At 44.4% G+C, this 26,530-nt stretch overlaps 3 protein-coding genes across 4 annotated transcripts in view; 1 reads left to right on the forward strand and 2 right to left on the reverse strand.

Annotated features, from left to right (window-relative positions):
* Positions 1–108: 108 nt before the first annotated feature.
* Positions 109–8,184, reverse strand: LOC131731643 (hormone-sensitive lipase-like; the record flags this gene model as incomplete). Its single annotated transcript, XM_059020885.1, is given in 2 exon segments — positions 109–290; positions 8,085–8,184. Coding segments are annotated over 2 exon segments (282 nt in total), but the record flags the coding sequence as incomplete, so codon positions are not given.
* Positions 8,185–10,010: 1,826 nt separating this feature from the next.
* LOC117434100 (B-cell antigen receptor complex-associated protein alpha chain) lies at positions 10,011–23,250 on the reverse strand. 2 transcript variants are annotated; one of them, XM_059020888.1, is made up of 5 exons: positions 23,145–23,250; positions 14,670–14,996; positions 14,157–14,275; positions 13,450–13,518; positions 10,011–10,660 (listed from the first exon to the last, which is right to left on the reverse strand). In XM_059020888.1, the coding sequence occupies exons 2-5, from the start codon at positions 14,917–14,919 to the stop codon at positions 10,535–10,537; spliced, it is 564 nt and encodes a 187-aa protein (XP_058876871.1). In that variant the 5' UTR covers positions 14,920–14,996; positions 23,145–23,250; the 3' UTR covers positions 10,011–10,534. The 2 variants fall into 2 exon arrangements, with proteins under 2 accessions (XP_058876871.1, XP_058876870.1); XM_059020887.1 differs by lacking the exon at positions 23,145–23,250 and adding an exon at positions 17,671–17,892.
* LOC131731644 (rho guanine nucleotide exchange factor 1-like) overlaps positions 21,061–26,530 on the forward strand; it is a 38,309-nt gene continuing 32,839 nt past the window's right edge. Inside the window, 1 exon segment of the mRNA XM_059020886.1 lies at positions 21,061–21,349. The gene's annotated coding sequence lies outside the window, so the exon portion shown is untranslated.

Consider the following 26,530-nt stretch of genomic DNA (forward strand, 5'->3'; position numbering starts at 1 on the left):
TTAGATAATACGGGACAAGCAAGGAACTGTTGAGAACAGGGAGAGGCGAGAGACAGAGAGACGGAGAGGGAGACAGACTCTCTTTCCCCACTCCCCTCCGCACCTTACCTTGACCAGACTGCGGTACCCATTGGCGGGCGTGGCCGCGTCGAAGTCGAACACGTGGTACACGCTGGTGAAGGCGTGGACGGCCGGCTCCAGGCTGCGGGCGTGGCTCTGGATCAGGGAGAAGACGGCCACGAAGCGGCGGGCCGGCTCGGAGGAGCCCTGCCGCGGAAGAAGGCGATGTTCTCATCGAGAACCGAGTGGAGATTCTGGAACACGATCCGGGGGTCCTTCAGCTCAGCGGAGCCCTCCTCCGAGGAAAACGACATCACCGAGCCCGGGGGGAGAGGGAGGAGGACGGGGGGGGGAGAGGAGGGGTCTGGAGGCGGGGGAGGGGAGAGAGAGAGAGAGAGAGAGAGAGAGAGAGAGAGAGAGAGAGAGAGAGAGAGAGAGAGAGAGAGAGAGAGCGAGAGCGCGAGAGAGAGAGAGAGCGAGATGAGAGAGAGAGCGAGAGAGAGAGAGGGAGAGAGGGAGGGAGGGAGAGAGAGAGAGAGGGAAGGAGGGAGAGAGAGAGGGAAGGAGGGAGAGAGAGAGGGAAGGAGGGAGAGAGGGAGAGAGAGAGGGAGAGAGAGAGAGAGAGAGAGAGAGAGAGAGAAAGAGGGAGAGAGGGAGGGAGGGAGAGAGAGAGAGAGGGAGAGAGAGAGAGAGAGAGAGAGAGAGCGAGAGAGGGAGAGAGGGAGAGAGGGAGGGAGGGAGAGAGGGAGGGAGGGAGAGAGAGAGAGAGGGAAGGAGGGAGAGAGAGGGAAGGAGGGAGAGAGGGAGAGAGAGAGAGAGAGAGAGAGAGAGAGAGAGAGAGAGAGAGAGAGAGAGAGAGAGAAAGAGGGAGAGAGGGAGGGAGGGAGAGAGAGAGAGAGGGAGAGAGAGAGAGAGAGAGAGAGAGAGAGAGAAAGAGGGAGAGAGGGAGGGAGGGAGAGAGAGAGAGAGGGAGAGAGCGAGAGAGAGAGAGAGAGAGAGAAAGAGGGAGAGAGGGAGGGAGGGAGAGAGAGAGAGAGGGAGAGAGCGAGAGAGAGAGAGAGAGAGAGAGAAAGAGGGAGAGAGGGAGGGAGGGAGAGAGAGAGAGGGAAGGAGGGAGAGAGAGGGAAGGAGGGAGAGAGGGAGAGAGAGAGAGAGAGGGAGAGAGAGAGAGAGGGAGGGAGAGAGAGAGAGAGGGCGAGAGAGAGAGAGAGAGAGAGAGAGAGTCAAGCTGGCATGATTTTTTCAGGTTTCGCTACAGCAGTTGACATTCAGAACTGGTTAACAAGGACTTAGTGCACAATAACATACTGGCAACAAACACACAACGTCTCTCTCTCTCTCCCCTTCCCCTCTCTCCCCCCTCTCTCATACACCCTCCTATGTCATGTCACGCAGGTCACAATGCAGTGAACTTTAACACAGTTGCTGGCTCTCCTGCCTGCTCGCTAAGTCCTGCATTGTTCAAGGGAGAGCTCTGGGCTGTTCTGGCTGGAGTTTTGCCATGTGAACACACTGCTAGGAAAGAAATGGGTCACAGCACAGCACGGCACAGCACAGCACAGCACAGCACAGCGAACACTGAGACACTTTTTCTGGTCTCCTGTCTCCCAGTGAAACCTGGGAATGGATCAAAGTGCTGTGCAACGGGAGTCTTGTTTCCAGCCCTGTACAATGAGCTACACTGAGCTGTGGTCTCGTATCTCGATTACAAACGGTACGGACCTCAGTTACGATGCATCGCGTAAGGAAAGGGTCGCCATACATCGACACACAGTGAATCGGTCACTGCTCTGAGCTGAAACGAGGACAATGAAGCTGCGAGACGGAGTTTAAATCTTCACAGGCTGGCATCAGCAATGGCATGCATGCCAAACACACAGAGAGTATTAATATCCTGCCTTCCGAAGAACGGAAAGTTGACCCAGATTTTAAAAGCCGCGAGATTCTGCAATCACACAGCATTTTTCACGCCAAAAAAAAAACGAAACAATTCTTAACGGCTCCAAAGCTTCTGTGAGTCACGGTCTTACAATCAGAGTCAGTTTGACACTAAAATAGAATTTACATGCCTTCATCAGTGTGATTGAAACTAGAAGAGACCGAGTCAAGCAGACCAGCGTTCGGGCTCTAGTGCCTTCATCAGTGTGATTGAAACTAGAAGAGACCGAGTCAAGCAGACCAGCGTTTGGGCTCTAGTGCCTTCATCAGTGTGATTGAAACTAGAAGAGACCGAGTCAAGCAGACCAGCGTTTGGGCTCTAGTGCCTTCATCAGTGTGATTGAAACTAGAAGAGACCGAGTCAAGCAGACCAGCGTTTGGGCTCTAGTGCCTTCATCAGTGTTATTGAAACTAGAAGAGACCGAGTCAAGCAGACCAGCGTTTGGGCTCTAGTGCCTTCATCAGTGTGATTGAAACTAGAAGAGACCGAGTCAAGCAGACCAGCGTTCGGGCTCTAGTGCCTTCATCAGTGTGATTGACACTAGAAGAGACCGAGTCAAGCAGACCAGCGTTTGGGCTCTAGTGCCTTCATCAGTGTTATTGAAACTAGAAGAGACCGAGTCAAGCAGACCAGCGTTTGGGCTCTAGTGCCTTCATCAGTGTGATTGAAACTAGAAGAGACCGAGTCAAGCAGACCAGCGTTTGGGCTCTAGTGCCTTCATCAGTGTAATTGAAACTAGAAGAGACCGAGTCAAGCAGACCAGCGTTTGGGCTCTAGTGCCTTCATCAGTGTGATTGAATTACAGCCTTATACGTACAGTTTTTTTATTGTATATTATTTGCTATAACACACAGTGACATCACAGACAGCAATTGTAGAACCAGCAGAGTTTTGAATTACAGGCTTATACATACAGCTTCACTGTATATAATTCCTTACATTACACATGGACTAAAAACTAGATTCAAGCTCGGCAGAGAAAACTTCAAAAAGAGAAGAGAAAGATACATTTAGACAGCAATACTGTACCTTTTCTCAATGCTATATCCTTGACTGCGAGACAGAGGGTGAAACTGTGACACCCGACTCACGACACTGTAGCAAACTTATCCTTGATACGAGGACACCGCACAACACAGCTGTTGATAAAACTCCCTCCCTCTCTCTCTCTCTCTCTCTCTCTCTCTCTCTCTCTCTCTCTCTCTCTCGTGATCTCTCTAGCTGGTACTCTGCTATTCTGGCTTGTGAATGATTAAACTCGATGCACCACGGATCATGTTATCAACACCAGCCCAAGCCCCGCCCCCTCACTGTAGCAGCCTGACAGAAGGGGAGGGGTTACAGAGCCCCGCCCCCGCTCTGTAGCAGCCTGACAGAAGGGGAGGGGTTACAGAGACCGCCCCCTCCCAGTGCAGCCTGACAGAAGGGGAGGGGTTACAGAGCCCCGTCCCCTCCCTGTAGCAGCCTGACAGAAGGGGAGGGGTTACAGAGCCCCGCCCCCGCTCTGTAGCAGCCTGACAGAAGGGGAGGGGTTACAGAGCCCCGCCCCCTCCCTGTAGCAGCCTGACAGAAGGGGAGGGGTTACAGAATGCAGGCTCATAAACAAACTCCTCCCCTCCCCCCATGAACTCACCTTAGTGTACTGTGTTTATCAGGGCTAGGTATGGACTTGCAGACAGTGCAGATTTCCTGTTCTAAACTGCTAATCTGCTGCAGATATCTGGAAAATTACTTAAGGAGGCAGTGCAGGCCAGTGGTTAAAGTCCAGAGCTTATAACCAGAAGGTCACTGGTTCAAATCCCACCTCAGCCACTAACTCACTGTGTGTGACCCTGAGCAAGTCACTTAACCTCCTCGTGCTCCGTCCTGCGGATGAGATGTTAAATCAACGTCCTATTGGAAGTGACTCTGTATATAATGCACAGTTCACAGCCTACCTCTGTAAAGTGCTTTGTGATGGTGGTCCACTACGAAAGGCGCTATATAAAAATAAAGATATTATTAAAATAAAGATATTATTATCAAATTACCGAGAGTATAGTTCAACTTTGCACCAATGGAAATCAGACTCCTATTGCACAGCAGTGTCACCCAGTCCAGGTTTTACTACCAGCTTGATCAGCCCCCAGTGTGTCTAGGTAACAAGCTCAGGTGTGTCTTATTATCAAACTCCTAGTGAAACCAGGAATGGATCAAACCGCTGTGCAACGGGAGTCTGATTAACATCCCTGCACAGGATTGTGGGATACGGTCTGCCTGTAGCTTTAGTGCAGGGAACTCAAAACCACCTAAACTAAACTAAACTAAACTAAAACAAAAACAAGACCGTGTCTTGCCTTTTCTCCCAGTGAACTCAGACTGGGTCGCGCATCGTCTCAGAACACAGCTTTTAAAAACACACACATATTTTCTAGCTATTTTGGCCAGCTTGCTAAGAAATGTTCTTAAGTGTTATTCTCAACAGAGTTGAGAGGAATTTCCCTTGGCCAGCTCCACTCCACAGAGTGCAGTAAACAGCACAGAGTAAGAGAGCAGATCTGTATTGTACTGTATTGTATTGTACTGTATTATATTGTATTGTACTATGTTATATTGTATTGTACTGTGTTGTATTGTACTGTGTTGTACTGTGTTGTATTGTACTGTATTGTGTTGTATTGTATTGTACTGTACTGTGTTATATTGTATTGTACTGTGTTGTATTGTACTGTGTTGTAGTGTATTGTACTGTATTGTACTGTATTGTATTGTATTGTACTGTGTTGTAGTGTATTGTACTGTATTGTACTGTATTGTATTGTATTGTACTGTGTTGTATTGTACTGTGTTGAATTGTACTGTATTGTATTGTACTGTACTGTGTTATATTGTATTGTACTGTACTGTGTTGTATTGTACTGTGTTGTATTGTACTGTGTTGTAGTGTATTGTACTGTATTGTACTGTATTGTATTGTACTGTGTTGTACTGTATTGTATTGTATTGTACTGTGTTGTATTGTACTGTGTTGTATTGTACTGTGTTGTATTGTATTGTACTGTACTGTGTTATATTGTATTGTACTGTGTTGTATTGTACTGTATTATACTGTATTGTATTGTACTGTGTTATATTGTATTGTACTGTGTTGTATTGTACTGTGTTGTACTGTGTTGTAGTGTACTGTATTGTATTGTACTGTATTGTATTGTATTGTACTGTGTTGTATTGTACTGTGTTGTATTGTATTGTACTGTACTGTGTTATATTGTATTGTACTGTGTTGTATTGTACTGTGTTGTACTGTGTTGTAGTGTATTGTACTGTATTGTACTGTATTGTATTGTATTGTACTGTGTTGTATTGTACTGTGTTGTATTGTACTGTGTTGTATTGTATTGTACTGTACTGTGTTGTACTGTATTGTATTGTATTGAGCTGTATTGTATTGTGTTGTACTGTATTGTATTGTATTGTACTGTGTTATTTTGTACTGTATTGTATTGTACTGTGTTGTATTGTACTGTATTGTACTGTATTGTGTTGTACTGTGTTGTACTGTATTGTATTGAGCTGTATTGTATTGTGTTGTACTGTATTGTATTGTATTGTACTGTGTTATATTGTACTGTGTTATATTGTACTGTATTGTGTTGTACTGTGTTATATTGTATGATATTGTACTGTATTGTATTGTACTGTGTTATACTGTGTTGTATTGAGCTGTACTGTATTGTATTGTACTGTATTGTGTTGTATTGCATTGTACTGTGTTATATTGTACTGTGTTATATTGTATTGTACTGTATTGTGTTGTACTGTGTTATATTGTATGATATTGTATTGTATTGTACTGTGTTATACTGTGTTGTGCTGAGCTGTATTGTACTGCACAGTATAACGGCTGACAGCACTCATGTCCTGAGGTCACTGTCGACAGATTAGATCACGCTGGTCCCTCACTGCTAAAAACACAAACATGTTGTTATTGCCATTCAGGAACCAAGAGAAACAAAACCCGAGTTTGAATGAGAACACCGGGCTCCTCCAAACACCCTGGAGACCAAACAGCACTAAAACAGCAACGATCAGACCAAAACAACGTGGACTCTGGAGTGTGACAGAGGGAGGAGCGCCACTCAAACTGGGGCAGAAGCAACAGCATCCAGTTAAAGAGATGCAGTAACCCAGCAGTGTGGAGTAGTGGTTAGGGCTCTGGACTCTTGACCGGAGGGTCGTGGGTTCAATCCCAGGTGGGGGGACACTGCTGCTGTACCCTTGAGCAAGGTACTTTACCTAGATTGCTCCAGTAAAAACCCAACTGTATAAATGGGTAATTGTATGTAAAAATAATGTGACATCTTGTAACAATTGTAAGTCGCCCTGGATAAGGGCGTCTGCTAAGAAATAAATAATAATAATAATAATAATAATAATAATAATAATAATAATAATAACCCTGAGAGGCAGACAGGTTAGTGCCTTCATCAGTGTGATTGAAACTAGAAGAGACCGAGTCAAGCAGACCAGCGTTTGGGCTCTAGTGCCTTCATCAGTGTGATTGAAACTAGAAGAGACCGAGTCAAGCAGACCAGCGTTTGGGCTCTAGTGCCTTCATCAGTGTGACTGAAACTAGAAGAGACCGAGTCAAGCAGACCAGCGTTTGGGCTCTAGTGCCTTCATCAGTGTGATTGAAACTAGAAGAGACCGAGTCAAGCAGACCAGCGTTTGGGCTCTAGTGCCTTCATCAGTGTTATTGAAACTAGAAGAGACCGAGTCAAGCAGACCAGCGTTTGGGCTCTAGTGCCTTCATCAGTGTTATTGAAACTAGAAGAGACCGAGTCAAGCAGACCAGCGTTTGGGCTCTAGTGCCTTCATCAGTGTTATTGAAACTAGAAGAGACCGAGTCAAGCAGACCAGCGTTTGGGCTCTAGTGCCTTCATCAGTGTGATTGAAACTAGAAGAGAACACAATACAATAGACTTGCTTTTGTAACTTTCAACAGACCTATAGAGGCTTAGAGGAGCAAACATACCTTCCCAATGTAATTATTTAATGCCATATTTCCCCAGTGTGACCCCCAGCTCTGGATGTCTTAACTGGGGAGTAACCAGTGACTCACTACACCTCCCTCCCCCTCATACCTTCCCTCTCCAGTTCCAGAACACACTGAGCCAATAAAAGCACAGTCACAACAGGGCAGCTATCTGGGGTAAAGTGGAGTGAGGGAGAGAGGAGAAGAGGGAGAGAGGGAGGGAGGAAAGGGAGAGAGGAAAAAAACAGAGGCCAGAGAGATGAAAGGTGTAGTGCAGACTACTGAATATCCCTGTGTGTGATTCCCTCACTGGCCACAGCACGGCGCTCTAACAGTGCAGTCAATGGCACAAGGATGGAGCAGTTTGAATTGATTCCAGTTCTGCGCGCACACACGAGAACATCCGAAAATACACGAACGAGAGGAGGCGGCCCCGTTCGACCCATCAGAGCTCGTCCGGTTCCGAGCAGCTGATTGATCTCAGAGCTTTGTCGAGTCGGGTCTTAAAGGATCCCAGTGATTCAGCACCAACAGCGTGATTAGCTAACCCATTGCCTCCCCTCAACACTCCCTGTGTGAGGAAGCGTCTCCAGCCCGCTGTCCTAAATCTAATAAAAACGCAAGAAACGTACTAGTAACACGTAACCCTGACATGCATACAGTGGTTTAATACTGTGGGCACCACAGTACAGTACCGAGTTGCATTTTGCATACGAGATTGGTGTCTCCGTTGTATCTCACCGCAGTCTACAGTGCAATGATAATTATTATGATTATTATGATGATGATGATAATGGTTATTATGATGATGATTACGCTGCTGTTAACTCGCTGCGGTAGAAGGCAGTTCGGGGGTGGTTATTATGTAACTATGTTAAACAGCGTCACTGTAGCCGGGTCTGCGCGATGCATTCCATCCGCATACTGGACGCTGTCACTTCCCGTGGCTTAGCGGACCCGCCGGATCAGGTTCCAGTCCCGGTTCGTTTATCAGCTCTGGTGCACAAACCGGACCCTCGTGAAAGCTGCTCTGTGCCACCCCGGTCCCCTCCCTGCAGCGCCGCCTCTTACCTGCCGCTGAATGGCCGCCACCCTTCTTCTTAATCAAGCTGTTTACTTTCCAATTCGTATTTTTGACGCCATTTTCGCCTCTCCCCTTCCCTGACGCCATCTTTCCTGTGGCGTCACCGCCTCTGGGATCCTCTTCGGTCCAATCAGGCTCCGCGTTACGCCCCTAAGCGGAGCGCTCGCCCAATCCTGAGCCTCAGTCACCGCAATTCCTTCCGTGGTCTGATTTTAAACACGCCCACTGTATATATTGTCCGCCTCTAGTGGCCACGCCTCTCGCAGCGCCGATGACGCGACGAGGGATCCCCGGGCATGTGCGTAATAATTCTGTGACGTAAAGGTGACGTATTGAATGACATTTAATCAGCCTGCGTGGTTTATTATCATTAGCAGAAGCTTTTATGCAAAGCGAATTACATCCCCAAATAATAATAATAATAATAATAATAATAATAATAATAAGTGGGACAGGTTATGGTATAAAACATTTAAATACAGATACAAAATAAATCTGCTTTGTGTTAGTTATTTTTAATAAGTTCAGACAGGTTGAAATGTTATTACATGAAATCGTTGTAGACTGAAAATAGAAGCTTTATTTATTTATTTATTTATGCAAATTAAGTACAGGGAGATGGATAATAATAATACAAAAGCGAGGAGCACCTACACTATGAAGCACACACTTTTGTGAGACCGGGTCTCGTTCGCTTGCTATGCAAGCGGTTTCTGCTGTAATAGATAGAAGATGCATCTCCCTGTTTCAAGCAATGGAACAGCAGATCAGCACATACCCAGCGGGGCGAGTCAGATCAATGCTGACTGGTAATGCTGAGATCAATGCTGACTGGTAATGCTGAGATCAATGCTGACTGGTAATGCTGAGATCAATGCTGACTGGTAATGCTGAGATCAATGCTGACTGATAAGATGAGATAATTTGCCTCTCATTTCAAACAGCTCTGCAGTCAGACCCACACGCACATCAAAAAGCTATAAAAAAAACAATCTTTGATAAGCCCCGAACACGGCATTCATAAAAAACACTTTACAGAGAGTCGTGTATCCAAACCAAGCGTCCTAGCTGTTCTGTGTTCTGGTGTGTGTTCCAATTCCAGTGTGTGTGTTCTGTGTTGTGTGTGCTGGTTCAGGTGTTTGTGTTCTGGTTCCGGTGTGTGTGTGTTCTGTGTTGTGTGTGCTGGTTCAGGTGTTTGTGTTCTGGTTCCGGGGTGTGTGTGTTCTGTGTTGTGTGTGCTGGTTCAGGTGTTTGTGTTCTGGTTCCGGTGTGTGTGTGTTCTGTGTTGTGTGTGCTGGTTCAGGTGTTTGTGTTCTGGCTCCGGGGTGTGTGTTCTGTGTTGTGTGTGCTGGTTCAGGTGTTTGTGTTCTGGTTCCGGGGTGTGTGTGTTCTGTGCTGTGTGTTCTGGTTCCGGGGTGTGTGTGTTCTGTGTTGTGTGTGCTGGTTCCGGTGTTTGTGTTCTGGTTCCGGGGTGTGTGTGTTCTGTGCTGTGTGTTCTGGTTCCGGGGTGTGTGTGTTCTGTGTTGTGTGTGCTGGTTCAGGTGTTGTGTGTTCTGTGTTGTGTGTGCTGGTTCAGGTGTTTGTGTTCTGGTTCCGGGGTGTGTGTGTTCTGTGTTGTGTGTTCTGGTTCCGGGGTGTGTGTGTTCTGTGTTGTGTGTGCTGGTTCAGGTGTTTGTGTTCTGGTTCCGGTGTGTGTGTGTTCTGTGTTGTGTGTTCTGGTTCCGGGGTGTGTGTGTTCTGTGTTGTGTGTGCTGGTTCAGGTGTTTGTGTTCTGGTTCCGGTGTGTGTGTGTTCTGTGTTGTGTGTGCTGGTTCCGGTGTGTGTGTGTGTTCTGTGTTGTGTGTGCTGGTTCAGGTGTTTGTGTTCTGGCTCCGGGGTGTGTGTGTTCTGTGTTGTGTGTGCTGGTTCAGGTGTTTGTGTTCTGGTTCCGGTGTGTGTGTGTTCTGTGTTGTGTGTGCTGGTTCAGGTGTTTGTGTTCTGGTTCCGGGGTGTGTGTGTTCTGTGTTGTGTGTGCTGGTTCAGGTGTTTGTGTTCTGGTTCCGGTGTGTGTGTGTTCTGTGTTGTGTGTGCTGGTTCAGGTGTTTGTGTTCTGGTTCCGGTGTGTGTGTGTTCTGTGTTGTGTGTGCTGGTTCAGGTGTGTGTGTTCTGGTTCCGGGGTGTGTGTGTTCTGTGTTGTGTGTTCTGGTTCCGGTGTTCCGGGGTGTGTGTGTTCTATGTTGTGTGTTCTGGTTCCGGTGTTCCGGGGTGTGTGTTCTGTGTTCCTGTTCTGGTGTGTGTTCCGATTCCGGTGTGTGTGTTCCGTGTTCTGGCTCCGGGGTGTGTGTTCTGTGTTGTGTGTTCTGGTTCCGGGGTGTGTGTGTTCTGTGTTGTGTGTTCTGGTTCCGGTGTTCCGGGGTGTGTGTTCTGTGTTCCGGTTCTGGTGTGTGTTCCGGTTGGCTCATGGTTTCTCCAGCTGTGTGTCGTAGCCCTGCATGCTCCCCATGCTCCCCACGTCCTGGTAGGGGCTCCGCACTGTAGTATGGGTCAGATCATGATACAGGGAAAAATCCTCCGGGTTCAAACCCTGGGGGGGGGGGGGGGGGGAGGGTTAATAAAATACTACACATGCAAAAATTAACAAAAATAAATAAATCAATGAAATAAACTAATGAAGAGACGCTGAAAGACTGGTCCCTCCTCATAGATATTCTATAGAGATATACAGACTGGTCCCTCCTCATAGATATTCTATATAGAGATATACAGACTGGTCCCTCCTCATAGATATTCTATATAGAGAGATACAGACTGGTCCCTCCTCATAGATATTCTATAGAGATATACAGACTGGTCCCTCCTCATAGATAGTCTATATATAGAGATACAGACTGGTCTCTCCTCATAGATATTCTATAGAGATACAGACTGGTCTCTCCTCATAGATATTCTATAGAGATATACAGACTGGTCCCTCCTCATAGATAGTCTATATATAGAGATACAGACTGGTCTCTCCTCATAGATATTCTATATAGAGATACAGACTGGTCTCTCCTCATAGATATTCTATATAGAGATACAGACTGGTCCCTCCTCATAGATATTCTATATAGAGATACAGACTGGTCTCTCCTCATAGATATTCTATATAGAGATACAGACTGGTCCCTCCTCATAGATAGTCTATATATAGAGATACAGACTGGTCTCTCCTCATAGATATTCTATAGAGATACAGACTGGTCTCTCCTCATAGATATTCTATAGAGATATACAGACTGGTCCCTCCTCATAGATAGTCTATATATAGAGATACAGACTGGTCTCTCCTCATAGATATTCTATATAGAGATACAGACTGGTCTCTCCTCATAGATATTCTATAGAGAGATACAGACTGGTCTCTCCTCATAGATATTCTATATAGAGATACAGACTGGTCCCTCCTCATAGATAGTCTATATATAGAGATACAGACTGGTCTCTCCTCATAGATATTCTATAGAGATACAGACTGGTCTCTCCTCATAGATATTCTATAGAGATATACAGACTGGTCCCTCCTCATAGATAGTCTATATATAGAGATACAGACTGGTCTCTCCTCATAGATATTCTATAGAGAGATACAGACTGGTCCCTCCTCATAGATATTCTATAGAGATATACAGACTGGTCCCTCCTCATAGATATTCTATAGAGATACAGACTGGTCTCTCCTCATAGATATTCTATATAGAGATATACAGACTGGTCCCTCCTCATAGATATTCTATAGAGATACAGACTGGTCTCTCCTCATAGATATTCTATAGAGAGATACAGACTGGTCTCTCCTCATAGATATTCTATAGAGATATACAGACTGGTCCCTCCTCATAGATATTCTATAGAGATATACAGACTGGTCCCTCCTCATAGATATTCTATAGAGATATACAGACTGGTCCCTCCTCATAGATATTCTATAGAGAGATACAGACTGGTCCCTCCTCATAGATATTCTATAGAGATACAGACTGGTCCCTCCTCATAGATATTCTATAGAGATATACAGACTGGTCCCTCCTCATAGATATTCTATAGAGATACAGACTGGTCCCTCCTCATAGATAGTCTATATATAGAGATACAGACTGGTCTCTCCTCATAGATATTCTATAGAGAGATACAGACTGGTCTCTCCTCATAGATATTCTATAGAGATATACAGACTGGTCCCTCCTCATAGATAGTCTATATATAGAGATACAGACTGGTCCCTCCTCATAGATATTCTATAGAGAGATACAGACTGGTCCCTCCTCATAGATATTCTATATAGAGATACAGACTGGTCTCTCCTCATAGATATTCTATATAGAGATACAGACTGGTCCCTCCTCATAGATAGTCTATATATAGAGATACAGACTGGTCTCTCCTCATAGATATTCTATAGAGATACAGACTGGTCTCTCCTCATAGATATTCTATAGAGATATACAGACTGGTCCCTCCTCATAGATAGTCTATATATAGAGATACAGACTGGTCCCTCCTCATAGATATTCTATAGAGATACAGACTGGTCCCTCCTCATAGATATTCTATAGAGATATACAGACTGGTCCCTCCTCATAGATATTCTATAGAGATATACAGACTGGTCTCTCCTCATAGATATTCTATAGAGATATACAGACTGGTCTCTCCTCATAGATATTCTATATAGAGATACAGACTGGTCTCTCCTCATAGATATTCTATAGAGATATACAGACTGGGAACTCCTCATAGATAGTCTATAGAGAGATACAGACTGGTCCCTCCTCATAGATATTCTATAGAGATATACAGACTGGTCCCTCCTCATAGATATTCTATAGAGATATACAGACTGGTCCCTCCTCATAGATATTCTATAGAGAGATATACAGACTGGTCCCTCCTCATAGATATTCTATATAGAGATATACAGACTGGTCCCTCCTCATAGATATTCTATATAGAGATATACAGACTGGTCCCTCCTCATAGATATTCTATATAGAGATATACAGACTGGTCTCTCCTCATAGATATTCTATAGAGATATACAGACTGGTCCCTCCTCATAGATATTCTATATAGAGATATACAGACTGGTCCCTCCTCATAGATATTCTATATAGAGATATACAGACTGGTCCCTCCTCATAGATATTCTATATAGAGATATACAGACTGGTCCCTCCTCATAGATATTCTATAGAGATATACAGACTGGTCTCTCCTCATAGATATTCTATATAGAGATATACAGACTGGTCCCTCCTCATAGATATTCTATAGAGATATACAGACTGGTCTCTCCTCATAGATATTCTATAGAGATATACAGACTGGTCCCACCTCATAGATATTCTCCTCCTCTTCCTTGTTGTACTTCATCTCATAGCTTCTCATATTCCTTTGTTTTGTCTGCGGAGGAGAGGAGAGGAGAGGAGAGAGGGAGTTCAGTGCGGAGGTTCTGCAGCATTGCCTTGCACTGGCACCCTGATCAATCACAGTGCAGGTGCTGCTATCACACAATAGGAACGCATTACCATCACAGAGATAGAGCAGGGATTATCAGTGTAGAGAGGGCAGTGTGTGTGTGTATCAGTGTGTGTGGCAGTGTGTGTATCAGTGTGTGTGTGTGTGTGGCAGTGTGTGTGTGTCAGTGTGTGTGTGTGGCAGTGTGTGTGTGTCAGTGTGTGTGTGTCAGTGTGTGTATCAGTGTGTGTGTGTGGCAGTGTGTGTGTATCAGTGTGTGTGTGTGTCAGTGTGTGTGTGTGTCAGTGTGTGTGTGTGTTAGTGTGTGTGTGTGTATCAGTGTGTGTGTGTGTCAGTGTGTGTGTGTGTGTGTCAGTGTGTGTGTGTCAGTGTGTGTATCAGTGTGTGTGTGTGTGTCAGTGTGTGTGTGTGTGTGTGTCAGTGTGTGTGTGTGTATGTTAGTGTGTGTGTTAGTGTGTGTGTGTCAGTGTGTGTGTGTGTATGTTAGTGTGTGTGTTAGTGTGTGTGTGTCAGTGTGTGTGTGTGTCAGTGTGTGTGTGTGTATCAGTGGGCTCCTTCATTACCTGGTACAGCAGCACGGTCCCAGGCAGCAGGACACACAGCAGCAGTATGATCCCCTGTGCTGTGATCAGTTTGTTCTTCGCCCCCTCGCTCATGTTGAGCAGCCTGGGGGGTGCGGGCCCTGTGAGGAGAGAGGGGTCAGAGAGGTCAGCCCCAGAGTGTCTTATTAAACTCATAGCAAAACCAGGAATGCATCAAACCGCTCTGCAACGGGAGCCTTATTTCCATCCCATTAAGAGAGAGTGTCAATATCAAGATCAATACATCAATACGGAGATCAATACAGAGATCAACAGGGATGGAAATCAGACTCCTATTGCACAGCAGTGTGATCCAGTCCAGGTTTTACTACCAGCTTGATCATCCCCCAGTGCGTCTAGCTAACAAGCTCAGGTGTGTCTTATTAGACTCCAGGAACGGATCAGAGCGCTCTGCAGCGGGAGTCTTGTGCAGCTCTGCGGGTGTCCCGTACGGTGGGGGGGGGGGGGGGGGGGGAGGGATCGAGCTCCACTTACTGATGACCCGAAGGTAGGTCCCGTGAGAGAACTGCTGGTCCGCCCCCTCTCTCAGGACACACTGGTACAGCCCGCTGTCATTGCGTTTCAGGTCCCGCATCTTCAAGGTGCTGGCCGTTTCGTTGCTTGCGACGGTGACGAAGTCGCTGTCCGTCATGTTGATCGTCTCCGTGCTGTTCCCCGCCGGCTTCCACAGTTTCACCCAGGCCAGGTCACTTCTCCTGACCTTGGGGTGCACGTGGCATGTCATTGTGGTGGTCTCGCCCAGGATGGCCGTGTGGGAGTGGGGCTCGCCACTGAACTCCACTGCTGTCTTTGCCAGACCGGCTAGTGGAGGGGGGGGGGGGGGGGGAGGTTAAATGGTAGAGTCCAGTAACACATTATTATTATTATTATTATTATTATTATTATTATTATTATTATTATTATTATTATTTATTTATTAGCAGACGCACTTATCCAGGGCGACTTACAATTGTTACAAGATATCACATTATTTTTACATACAATTGCCCATTTATACAGTTGGGGTTTTACTGGAGCAATCTAGGTAAAGTACCTTGCTCAAGGGTACAGCAGCAGTGTCCCCCACTGGGGATTGAACCCACGACCCTCCGGTCAAGAGTCCAGAGCCCTAACCACCACTCCACACTGCTGACACATTCCATTAAGTGTCTCTAGGTGTACTACAGGATGAGTTATCGTGCATAGTTACAATGTACTTAATGGGTCAATCTTTTTGCATGATATTATTATTATTATTATTATTATTATTATTATTATTATTATTATTATTATTATTATTATTATTATTATAACCCTAACCCTAACCCTAAACCTCACACAGGAATTTCCTTTTTTTTCCTTCGCAAACATAAATAAACAGTAATAGCTTTGAGCCCAATCTGGTCTCATTTCTACTCTCACTTCCTGTTTGAGTGCTATCTCACAGGAAGCAGGTTTCACTGCATTCTGAAAATAAATGCATTCCACGCCTCTCCTTTTCAAGTGAGTCACAGAATCTCACCACCCCGCGCGTGTCAAAGCAGAACAGGGTTTTTTTCTGTTTTAATAAAATAAAAATAAATAGTAATAATAATGATAGGAACTATGTTTACCTCGCTGTGATGTTCGCATTCATTCTTATTGCTGTTACTGAAATAGTGTTTGTTTGTTTGAGTTTATTTATTTATTTTTTCTAAGTCTGTGTTTAGTGTTTAGGGGTTCAGGAGCCTCTCTTCAGTTCTAGTTGCACTGCCATAGAACTGTGTAACACAGGAACCCGAAGCTATAAAACAAAGAGACAGCGCCATCTGGAGATCTGCCACCATGGATCAAGTTGAATTTAGTTTGCTGGCAATACACGAACTGTGCACTAGATGGTGCTGGTGCTTACTAATATAAAGTATAAAGTATATACTATCTATCTATCTATCTATCTATCTATCTATCTATCTATCTATCTATCTATCTAGCTGTCTGTTTGTCTATCTGTCTGTTTGTCTATCTATCTATCTATCTATCTATCTATCTATCTATCTATCTATCTATCTATATATATATATTATTATTTATTTCTTAGCAGACGCCCTTATCCAGGGTGACTTATAATCGTATATATATCTATCTATCTGTCTGTCTGTTTATCTGTCTGTCTGTCTAGCTATCTGTCTGTCTGTCTGTCTGTCTGTCTGTCTGTCTGTCTATCAGTCTGTCTGTCTGTCTATCTGCTTGTCTGTCTGTCTGTCTGTCTGTCTATGTGTTTATCTATCTATCTATCTATCTATCTATCTATCTATCTATCTATCTATCTATCTATCAGTACATCTCTCTCTCTCTCCCCTCTCTCTCCCTCTCCCCCCCCCCTCTCTCTCTCTCTCTCTCTCTCCCCCTCTCTCTCCCTCTCCCCCTCTCTCTCCCTCTCCCCCTCTCTCTCTCTCTCTCTCCCCCTCTCTCTCTCTCTCCCCCCCCCTCTCTCTCTCTCCCCCTCTCCCCCTCTCTCTCTCTCTCTCTCTCTCTCTCTCTCTCTCTCTCTCTCTCTCTCTCTCTCTCTCTCTGCCTGTTTCGAAGCTCTGTAAAGATGTTGTCGCACAAAATACGAGTTTAGTACTGTAGTGCACATACATCTAACGTAGAGTAAAACAGCCTTCATAGCAATTCATAATATTGATTTCATCATCATCATCAAACATAAAAGGAAACAAAACAGATAACGGTGTAGATATCTCAGAAATCTTACAGACAAAAGGTGTCCTCTCAGATAACTTTCTATTAAACGGCTTATGTCTGTGCTCCAGAATGCAAGCCACATTTCTGTAAGCTATATATATATATATGTTTTTGTTAATCCGATGACGCGGGTTCCGGTGAAAGGTCCCGCTGCATTGCATCTGGAGTCCTGGAGTTATTATTGAGAAACGATCCTCAACAGGCTCTGGACTCTTGACCGGAGAGTCGTGGGTTCAATCCCAGGTCGGGGGACACTGCTGCTGTACCCTTGAGCAAGGTACTTTACCTAGATTGCTCCAGTAAAAACCCAACTGTATAAATGGGTAATTGTATTTAAAAATAATGTGATATCTTGTAACAATTGTAAGTCGCCCTGGATAAGGACGTCTGTTAAGAAATAATAATAATAATAATAATAATAATAATAATAATAATAATAATAATAATAATAATAATAATAATAATAATAATAATAACAGATTTTTGTTTCCTTTAAACAAATCACCGCTAAGAATCCTATTGTTTTTTTATTGACTAAGTGCTAAACGCCGCGTCCTAACGAACCGGAGCGGTACCGGTCCACAGTCAACTGAGTTATATGGAGACATGGAGTTTCTGTTGCATTTTTAGAATATAAAATACATGCCAAACACAAAAGCCCCTTCACCTTTCTTCTGATAACAACAGCCATTTACGCGAGTCGTATTAAATTAGACGCTGGAACTAGAGCCAAAATGCACTGAGATTCACGCAGAAACGCGACAGAACCTACCCGTAAAGAACGCGGTTAGGTAGAGCAAGCCCCGCGTCATCGTGGGAATGGAGCGGCGAATCGAGCTGTGCGGTACCGTGAAGGAGCGCTGGGGACCCGGCGTGTGCTGTGCGCAGCGAGTCGCTGATTCAGAGTGAGACTCTGTTCTGAAACAGGGTGCGGTTCTGTGCAAGCTGGTGGACTCGGTGCTGGGGACTCGACTTCCCCTTCTCGACTCTATAAATATATACAGTCCGCGGTTAGTTCTGCTGTAAACAGGTACCACGCTTGGTCGCGCACAGCGCTGGCTTTTTCCGTTTGATAATTTTTTTTTTTTAAAAGTACAGAAAAAAGAGTACATTGCACCTGGGGTGTAAAAAACGAAATTGCATGAACTTATCTGAAAAAAAGCTGAACTGAACGCTCAGCCCCTGACTCGCTGTGTGTGACCCTGAGCGAGTCACTTCACCTCCTTGTGCTCCGTCCTTCGGATGAGACGCAAAACAAACGAGCTCCTATTGGAAGGGACTCTGCAGCAGCAGCAGCAGTTGTTGATGATGCAGAGTTCACCCCACTAGTCTCTGAAAGTCGCTTTGGATAAAAGCTTCTGCTAATTTAAAAGTGGATGAGTTCACTTAACATGTTTTGAACAGCAGCCCCTATCTCGCTTATCACCGTGCGCATTTCAGAGAGCTCGTGAATACCTCAAACAAACCTGCACCTGAGCTTCTGAGCCACCCGGCTGCAGTGACACACGCTTCTGAGCCACCCGGCTGCAGTGACACACGCTTCTGAGCCACCCGGCTGCAGTGACACACGCTTCTGAGCCACCCGGCTGCAGTGACACACGCTTCTGAGCCATTTACAACTTGTGGCCACCAGAGGGGGCACCCCCACCCTCCCAGATGGAAGTGACGATCGCACTGTCGGTGTTACTGTCACTAAAGGGCGTTAAAGGGTCATTTTGAGGTGTTTTATAATTGCGTGTGCGTGTGAGCTATTTTAAGATGTGTGTGTGTGTGTGTCAGAGTTTGTGTATTTTTATCGGTGTGTGTATAATGTGTGTGTGTGTGTGTGTGTCAGTGTGTGTCAGTGTGTGTCAGTGTGTGTGTGTGTCAGTGTGTGTTTGTGTGTCAGTGTGTGTCAGTGTGTGAGTCAGTGTCAGTGTGTGTGTGTGTCAGTGTGTGTTTGTGTGTGTGTGTGTGTCAGTGTGTGAGTCAGTGTCAGTGTGTGTGTGTGTGTGTGTGTGTGTGTGTGTGTGTGTATGTGTGTGTGTCAGTGTGTGTCTGTGTGTGTGTGTGTGTGTGTGTGTGTGTGTGTCTGTGTGTGTGTGTGTCAGTGTGTGTGTGTGTGTGTGTGTGTGTGTGTGTGTGTCTGTGTGTGTGTGTGTGTGTGTGTGTGTGTGTGTCTGTGTGTGTGTGTGTCAGTGTGTGTGTGTGTGTGTGTGTGTCAGTGTGTGTCAGTGTGTGTGTGTGTCTGTGTGTGTGTGTGTGTGTGTGTGTATTGAGGTCCGGAAGCTGTTGGGAGACACACAGACTCTGCACAGCAATCGAATTTGTGGCAAACAACTTCCTGTAAAGAGATTCGGTGAGCGACAGAGAGATAGTGGGGGAAGCTGAGAGATGAGAAAAGAAAAAGAGAGACTAGAGGAGGTAGAGAAAGAGAGAGACTCCATGTAAACGCTATAGTCCAAAACCATGCTTGTACTCTCCAGTACATTACACAGCATGCACGACAATACACTGCATTGAGGTTCTGGGTCTGTGGACAGCATTGTTTCAGTTATAGTGAAGGGAAGGTAGAAATTGAAATCTCAGGTGGGGAGAGAGGTAGCGTGCAAAACTAGGAATGCAAACAAGCTAGTTCATTTACAAGCTGACAGAACCACCCCTTCTCAAAGTGTACTGCTGTGGAATCCCCCTGGTAAAATCACAGCACAGTGTAGTAAAGCACAGAGAAGATAATGAACCAGCCCCCCTTCTCAAAGCACAGTGAAGATAATGAACCAGCACCCCTTCTCAAAGCACAGTGAAGATAATGAACCAGCCCCCTTCTCAAAGCACAGTGAAGATAATGAACCAGCCCCCTTCTCAAAGCACAGTGAAGATAATGAACCAGCCCCCTTCTCAAAGCACAGAGAAGATAATGAACCAGCCCCCTTCTCAAAGCACAGTGAAGATAATGAACCAGCCCCCCTTCTCAAAGCACAGTGAAGATAATGAACCAGCCCCCTTCTCAAAGCACAGAGAAGATAATGAACCAGCCCCCTTCTCAAAGCACAGTGAAGATAATGAACCAGCCCCCCTTCTCAAAGCACAGTGAAGATAATGAACCAGCCCCTTCTCAAAGCACAGTGAAGATAATGAACCAGCCCCCTTCTCAAAGCACAGTGAAGATAATGAACCAGCCCCCTTCTCAAAGCACAGTGAAGATAATGAACCAGCCCCCTTCTCAAAGCACAGAGAAGATAATGAACCAGCCCCCCTTCTCAAAGCACAGTGAAGATAATGAACCAGCCCCCTTCTCAAAGCACAGTGAAGATAATGAACCAGCCCCCTTCTCAAAGCACAGAGAAGATAATGAACCAGCCCCCTTCTCAAAGCACAGTGAAGATAATGAACCAGCCCCCTTCTCAAAGCACAGTGAAGATAATGAACCAGCCCCCTTCTCAAAGCACAGTGAAGATAATGAACCAGCCCCCTTCTCAAAGCACAGTGAAGATAATGAACCAGCCCCCTTCTCAAAGCACAGTGAAGATAATGAACCAGCCCCCTTCTCAAAGCACAGTGAAGATAATGAACCAGCCCCTTCTCAAAGCACAGTGAAGATAATGAATTATTTATTATGTATTCTATGTAGCTTTTTTTAAAAGATATACTTTGTCAGTCGGTCTGTTCTTAGCCGTCACTCGTTCAAGTTTTGGAGGACGGAGAGGGGAACCCCTAAAAATGCAACAGTGCAGGATAGGCTAGACATGAACAATTCATTGGGTAGAACAGATTTTCTATAAAAGAACAGTGGAATAATGATATTGCGCCATTAATACAGTCCTTAATATCACAGTCAAGCATGGCCGTGGAGGCGGTGAGAGATTGACAACAGAATCCACGGAACATTGTATTTTATAACTGTAAAGAATATATTCCACTGGGAAGAAAAATGATGGGGAAATTGCGACGTTAAGGATTGACAAGTCCTGTATATTTAGACTTAATTACCACAGAACATGCGTCACAAAACACGGTAATTAAGTGCATAAACGATACAGGGAGAGGCAACTCCATTTATAATTAAAATAAATATTTTGTGTTGTGTTTTATGACCAGTAGTTGGTAGTATGGAGCCACATCAGTGATTGAACCAGCCACCCGTTCATTACAGAGGGAGACGGAACTCAAACAAGGTGACACACAGACACACAATCCGGAACTTGACTTTTTCTGAGAAAGAGGCCGGAAGAGAGAGAGAGAGAGAGAGAGAGAGAGAGGGAGAGAGAGAGAGGGAGAGAGAAACTCTAAACTTGAAACTTGTGGAAAGTGCATAGATTTTAAAAATCGAGGGAGTTAGTTTTTAAAAATCGAGGAGACGTTACATTCTTTTATCGGCCCGCGTTCGTGGATCTTTTAGTGTTTTTAGTTGAACAGAAAATGAGGCTTTTTGAAGCACGGGTTTGGATTTAAACAGGAAACCAGCCGCGCTGGTAAGTACCATTCAGTTTTTTCTTTTTGGAAGAAATGCAGTCAGACAGTAACCGACAGTTTCCACAACGGGGAACCCCGTTATCATCATCATTATTATTATTATTATTATTATTATTATTATTATTAGCGGTATGATTACTACTGCATTGCAAATACCGGTTGCATCTGTGCACACATACTGTATATAAATATACTGCTATTTATTTATTTATTTATTTATTTATTCATTTTAAACAGCACTTCGTATAATATAAGTGGATTTTAAAGTAGATCGTTTTTCTCGTCTTTTTAAATCTATATATATATAAATCAATGATTTATTTATTTATTTATTACGGCAAATATTCAAGTTCGTGCAGAATAATAATAATAATAATAATAATAATAATAATAATAATAATTCTTATTAATAATAGTGAAGTCGGGTTTGATTACGGGACCCTTTTCCACGTATTTGCCCCGACGTGGGTATTAGATATTAAATAGTGTTGTAATTTGGTAGATTTGGGTAGGTTTTGAATACATCTGCACCGCTTGAAAAGGTATTTTTTCCGACATTAGGCAGCTCTGGTGTGTTTTGAAGTGCAGTACAGCCTCCTGTCAAACGAGAGAGACTGTTATCTGAGAACAACACACGACACTTAAAATAATGAAGTCTCTGAGCAGCACATTCCTCTGCAAGCAATCGCACCACAAGCGGCTACGCAATAGGATACTTTATAAATCAATATTTATTTACTGTTCTATATATATATATATAATATATCTATAATCTCCTTTGTTTTGGCTACACACGGCGTGACCTGTTTTCAGGGCAGTGTTCTGGTATTCGGAGCAGTGACATTTCAAGCCGGCTCTGAAGCTCGCCATGTAGAAAATGGAGCTTTCTTTATCGTCACGGTGAGGAGGGGAAAAAACCACCAAAAACTGGATCATTTTTAAAGCTTGTATATCGAGGCGTCATCGAAGCACGCTGAAGGGCTGTGTTTGCAGAATTGAACAGCCGCGTTAAGACATGAACTTTTTCTTGCGGTTAACGAGATTACTAAATCATCCGAACCATATAGTTAAAAAGAAAAATCAAATAAACTGTAGTTGTCAGCTTCAAAAAATGTCCTGAAATGAGGCCAGCGTCACCGCACGCGTTACAGTGACGCGCTACATTCTAGCCGACTAGCCTTTAGCTCGTCACACTGTATCCCGTGGAGACAAAAACGTGCTTCTAAATTGTGACGTCAGGCTTTCGTCATATCAATATAACTATAACTATATCGACCTTTTTTTTTAAATCGACTTCACCTAAACAGGACAGGCGTGTCAAATAGATCCATTAAGTTATGACAGTGTGATTCGACAGTGACCTGCCATAGCGATGTCAATGGGGCCGACACACAGAACTAATACTATATAGTATTATTTCTGCCTGTCGGTCCCATTGATATATATAAAAAATATAAAATTATTATTATTATTATTATTATTATTATTATTATTATTATTTATTTCTTAGCAGATGCCCTTATCCAGGGCGACTTACAATTGTTACAAGATATCACATTATTTTTACATACAATTACCCATTTATACAGTTGGGTTTTTACTGGAGCAATCTAGGTAAAGTTCCTTGCTCAAGGGTACAGCAGCAGTGTCCCCCACCTGGGATTGAACCCACGACCCTCCGGTCAAGAGTCCCGAGCCCTAACCACTACTCCACACTGCTGCCCTGTAATATATATAAATTCATACATGATCAGTGAAATGCAGTTTTATATATATATATATATATATAATTACCAGGGATGAGATAGAAATCAGACTCCTATTGCTAAGCAGGTTCACCCACTCCCGAAAACTGAAACCCGTTCTCTCGTAGCTAGTCTGGTGTTACTGGTTGTGTGTTCAGCAGTGTGGTTATCGGCTCTGCATGTATTGAATCTTTCTTCTAGAGCATGGCTGTCACTCCTCGCCACTAGACCAGCAGTACAGCACAGCGCTGTGCTAAATATAACTGATCAGTCAACACTATGAGGTGGAGAAGAGGGTCAATGCCTTTTCTGGCCTATATATATATATATATATATATATATATAGGGATGTAAATAAGACTCCTGATGCACAGCAGTGTGATCCAGTCCTGGTTTCACTAGGAGTTTAACAATAAGACACACCTGAGCTTGTTAGCTAGACACACTGGGGGCTGATCAAGCTGGTAGTAAAACCTGGAATGGATCACACTGCTGTGCAATAGGAGTCTGATTTCCCTCCCTGTCGATCTCTGTATTATATTGAAGCCTTTTGCGATATTGTTTTGTAATTTCTTTGATTACATGATGTTAAATAAAGGTCTAAATTATGTTCAGATCTAGAATTATTATTTTTTTTTAAATTGCGTCAGTCCTAAAATTCGGCAAACTTTTGGCCAGAGCTGTGTATCTGTGATGTGTGTGTGTGTGTGTCTCGTTCCTGCTCTGTAACCTTGACGATGAGCTCAGGACGACTTCCAGCCTGCAAATTACAGCCCATAATACTGTTAGTATGCAGGGCAGGGCAGTTCCTAGCACAGTTTCACTGTGTGTGTGTATATATTTATATATATATATACAGGCGGACCCACAGAAATCTTTCACATGTGAACCGCTGAACCACACCACCATCCCTCTAATGCAGACTCTGCTTCAGCACGCTGGAAAGCGTTTCAGCCAATCAGAGCGCTGCGTCTGTGTTCTTTCCTGAGTTTCACCGCCCCTGTGCTGTGCTGAGAGAGCTGCAGTCGAATTGCATCACCGTTTCCCTTTCTAAAGACGGACAGACGCAGCGCGAAACCGAGCAGCAGCTATAGCGACAGCCAGCAATACGAGACTCAAATCAGCCAGACTCTCTGTTCTGTGATTCCATTTCTAGATTACTCTCTCAGTCACTGCAATGCATCATTACTCACCCCCTAAGCATGGCAGGTACACATCCACGTGACAAACCATAAAACATCGATAATAATAATAAAATAAGGAATAAACTCTCGTGCAGATAAATGGAGACCGAAGCTAGAGTATCCGTGTCACCAGAAACCAGAGATTCAATTCTAGGCTTTTTTATTGCACCCCTTTGGCGTGCTTTGTTAAAATTAGTTGTAGCTGTTTACAGTAGCTTGAAAAAGCAGCACATGAGGTCGGTTTGTCTTCCTTTGTTTCTGTTTCAAATGCTTCTGAGTTGCCGCTATGCTTTCTCTTGGTTCTGTGAAGCCCGTTTTGCACTTTGATGTGTGCTGCGTTGCGTTAAATGCCTCTCTGTGCTTCCTGCTGTACTGTAGTGTTTCTGGGCTGCTGTCTAAAAAGACGCTTGGAGGTGAAGCTAGAAGAAACCGAGTCAAGCGCTCGGATGTTTCTGTGCCCTCTAGAGCACAGTGTTTACAGAACGCAGGGTTTGTGCTGGGAAGGTTAAAGTTATTGTATGCTAATGTGCAGAGAGCTCACAGCACTGCTGAAATGAGGAACAGATATAGAGGACGTTGATTACTGCCCTCATTGTGTCAGCCAGGCTTTCAAACCCAGCGCCTCGCCTTCTAATAACCTCAGAGTCCTGATCGCTGTTAGCACTGTCGCACTCAGAGCAGCGCTAACTCAAAGGGGTCTTTTCTTTTGGGAATTAATTTCCTAACGTCCTGTTCGCTCCGGAGATGTGATCCCCGGCCTCCTTTTTAGAAGAGGCTGGGATTTAGTGGGAGTCGCTTTTTCCACATACTGTAAATCTGCCATCTTAATCTGCTTTACAGGGATTGACATCAGACTCCTATTGCACAGCAGTGTGGTCCATTCTAGGTTTTACTACCAGCTTGATCAGCCCCCAGTGTGTCTAGCTAACAAGCTCAGGTGTGTCTGATTAAACTCTGGGCTAGTGTTAATAAAGCTAATAAGAGGTGAGAGAATGGATTTTAAAGATGGTCAGCGCACCTTTAAAGGGAGGGGCCGGTGATCCTGTTAATAAAGCTAATAAGAGGTGAGAGAATGGGTTTTAAAGATGGTCAGCGCTCCTTTAAAGGGAGGGGGGCAGTGATCATGTTAATAAAGCTAATAAGAGGTGAGAGAATGGGTTTTAAAGATGGTCAGCGCTCCTTTAAAGGGAGGGGCCAGTGATCATGTTAATAAAGCTAATAAGAGGTGAGAGAATGGATTTTAAAGATGGTCAGTGCTCCTTTAAAGGGAGATCCAGTGATCATGTTAATAAAGCTAATAAGAGGTGAGAGAATGGATTTTAAAGATGGTCAGCGCTCCTTTAAAGGGAGGGGCCAGTGATCATGTTAATAAAGCTAATAAGAGGTGAGAGAATGGATTTTAAAGATGGTCAGTGCTCCTTTAAAGGGAGGGGCCAGTGATCTTGTTAATAAAGCTAATAAGAGGTGAGAGAATGGATTTTAAAGATGGTCAGCGCTCCTTTAAAGGGAGGGGGCCAGTGATCATGTTAATAAAGCTAATAAGAGGTGAGAGAATGGATTTTAAAGATGGTCAGCGCTCCTTTAAAGGGAGGGGCCAGTGATCCTGTTAATAAAGCTAATAAGAGGCAAGAGAATGGATTTTAAAGATGGTCAGCACTCCTTTAAAGGGAGGGACCAGTGATGATGAAGGTAGAGTTAGTAAGCATTGATGGAGTGGATTGAAACCGTCTGAATCATGTTTGAAGTTGCTGCGTTTCTGAATGAAGGAGCCCAGTGTTTTCCAGCGCTTTCCTCTCTGGAACAAGGTCTGTATTCAGGAGCGAACCTTGTGGCTTTTCTAAAAAAAACAGACAACTCTTTTTCCACACCTCCACCTAAAAGAAAAATGCATGAGTAATAGTCTCTCTCCCTCTCTCTCTCCCTCCCTCCCTCTCTCTCTCTCTTCTCTCTCTCTCTCTCTCTCTCTCTCTCTCTCTCTCTCTCTCCCTCCCTCTCTCTCTCTCTCTCTCTCTCTCTCTCTCTCTCTCTCTCTCTCTCTCTCTCTCTCCCTCTCTCTCTCCTCTCCCTCTCTCTCTCTCTCTCTCTCTCTCTCTCTCTCTCTCTCTCCCTCCCTCTCTCTCTCTCTCTCTCTCTCTCTCTCTCTCTCTCTCTCCCTCCCTCCCTCCTCTGTCTGCTCTGTTGTAGAATCTTCTTATCATGTTTGTGATCGCCCTGCGTGCTTCTCGCAGTGACTCAGAAATTCTGTGTTTTT

Source organism: Acipenser ruthenus, unplaced genomic scaffold, assembly GCF_902713425.1.
Source record: "Acipenser ruthenus unplaced genomic scaffold, fAciRut3.2 maternal haplotype, whole genome shotgun sequence".
Classification (NCBI taxonomy): Eukaryota; Metazoa; Chordata; class Actinopteri; order Acipenseriformes; family Acipenseridae; genus Acipenser; species Acipenser ruthenus.

Bases quoted from the DNA above. Each gene is read 5' to 3' on its own strand.
- LOC117434100 (XM_059020887.1), bottom strand. From the start codon at position 17,710: ATGACGCGGGGCTTGCTCTACCTAACCGCGTTCTTTACGG. The intron at 14,276-14,669 runs GTAAGTGGAGCT...CTCTCCTCACAG, and splicing joins GACCTACCTTCGGGTCATCA to GGCCCGCACCCCCCAGGCTG. The intron at 10,661-13,449 runs GTGGGACCAGTC...CCCCCCCCCCAG, and splicing joins AGGAGGAGAATATCTATGAG to GGTTTGAACCCGGAGGATTT.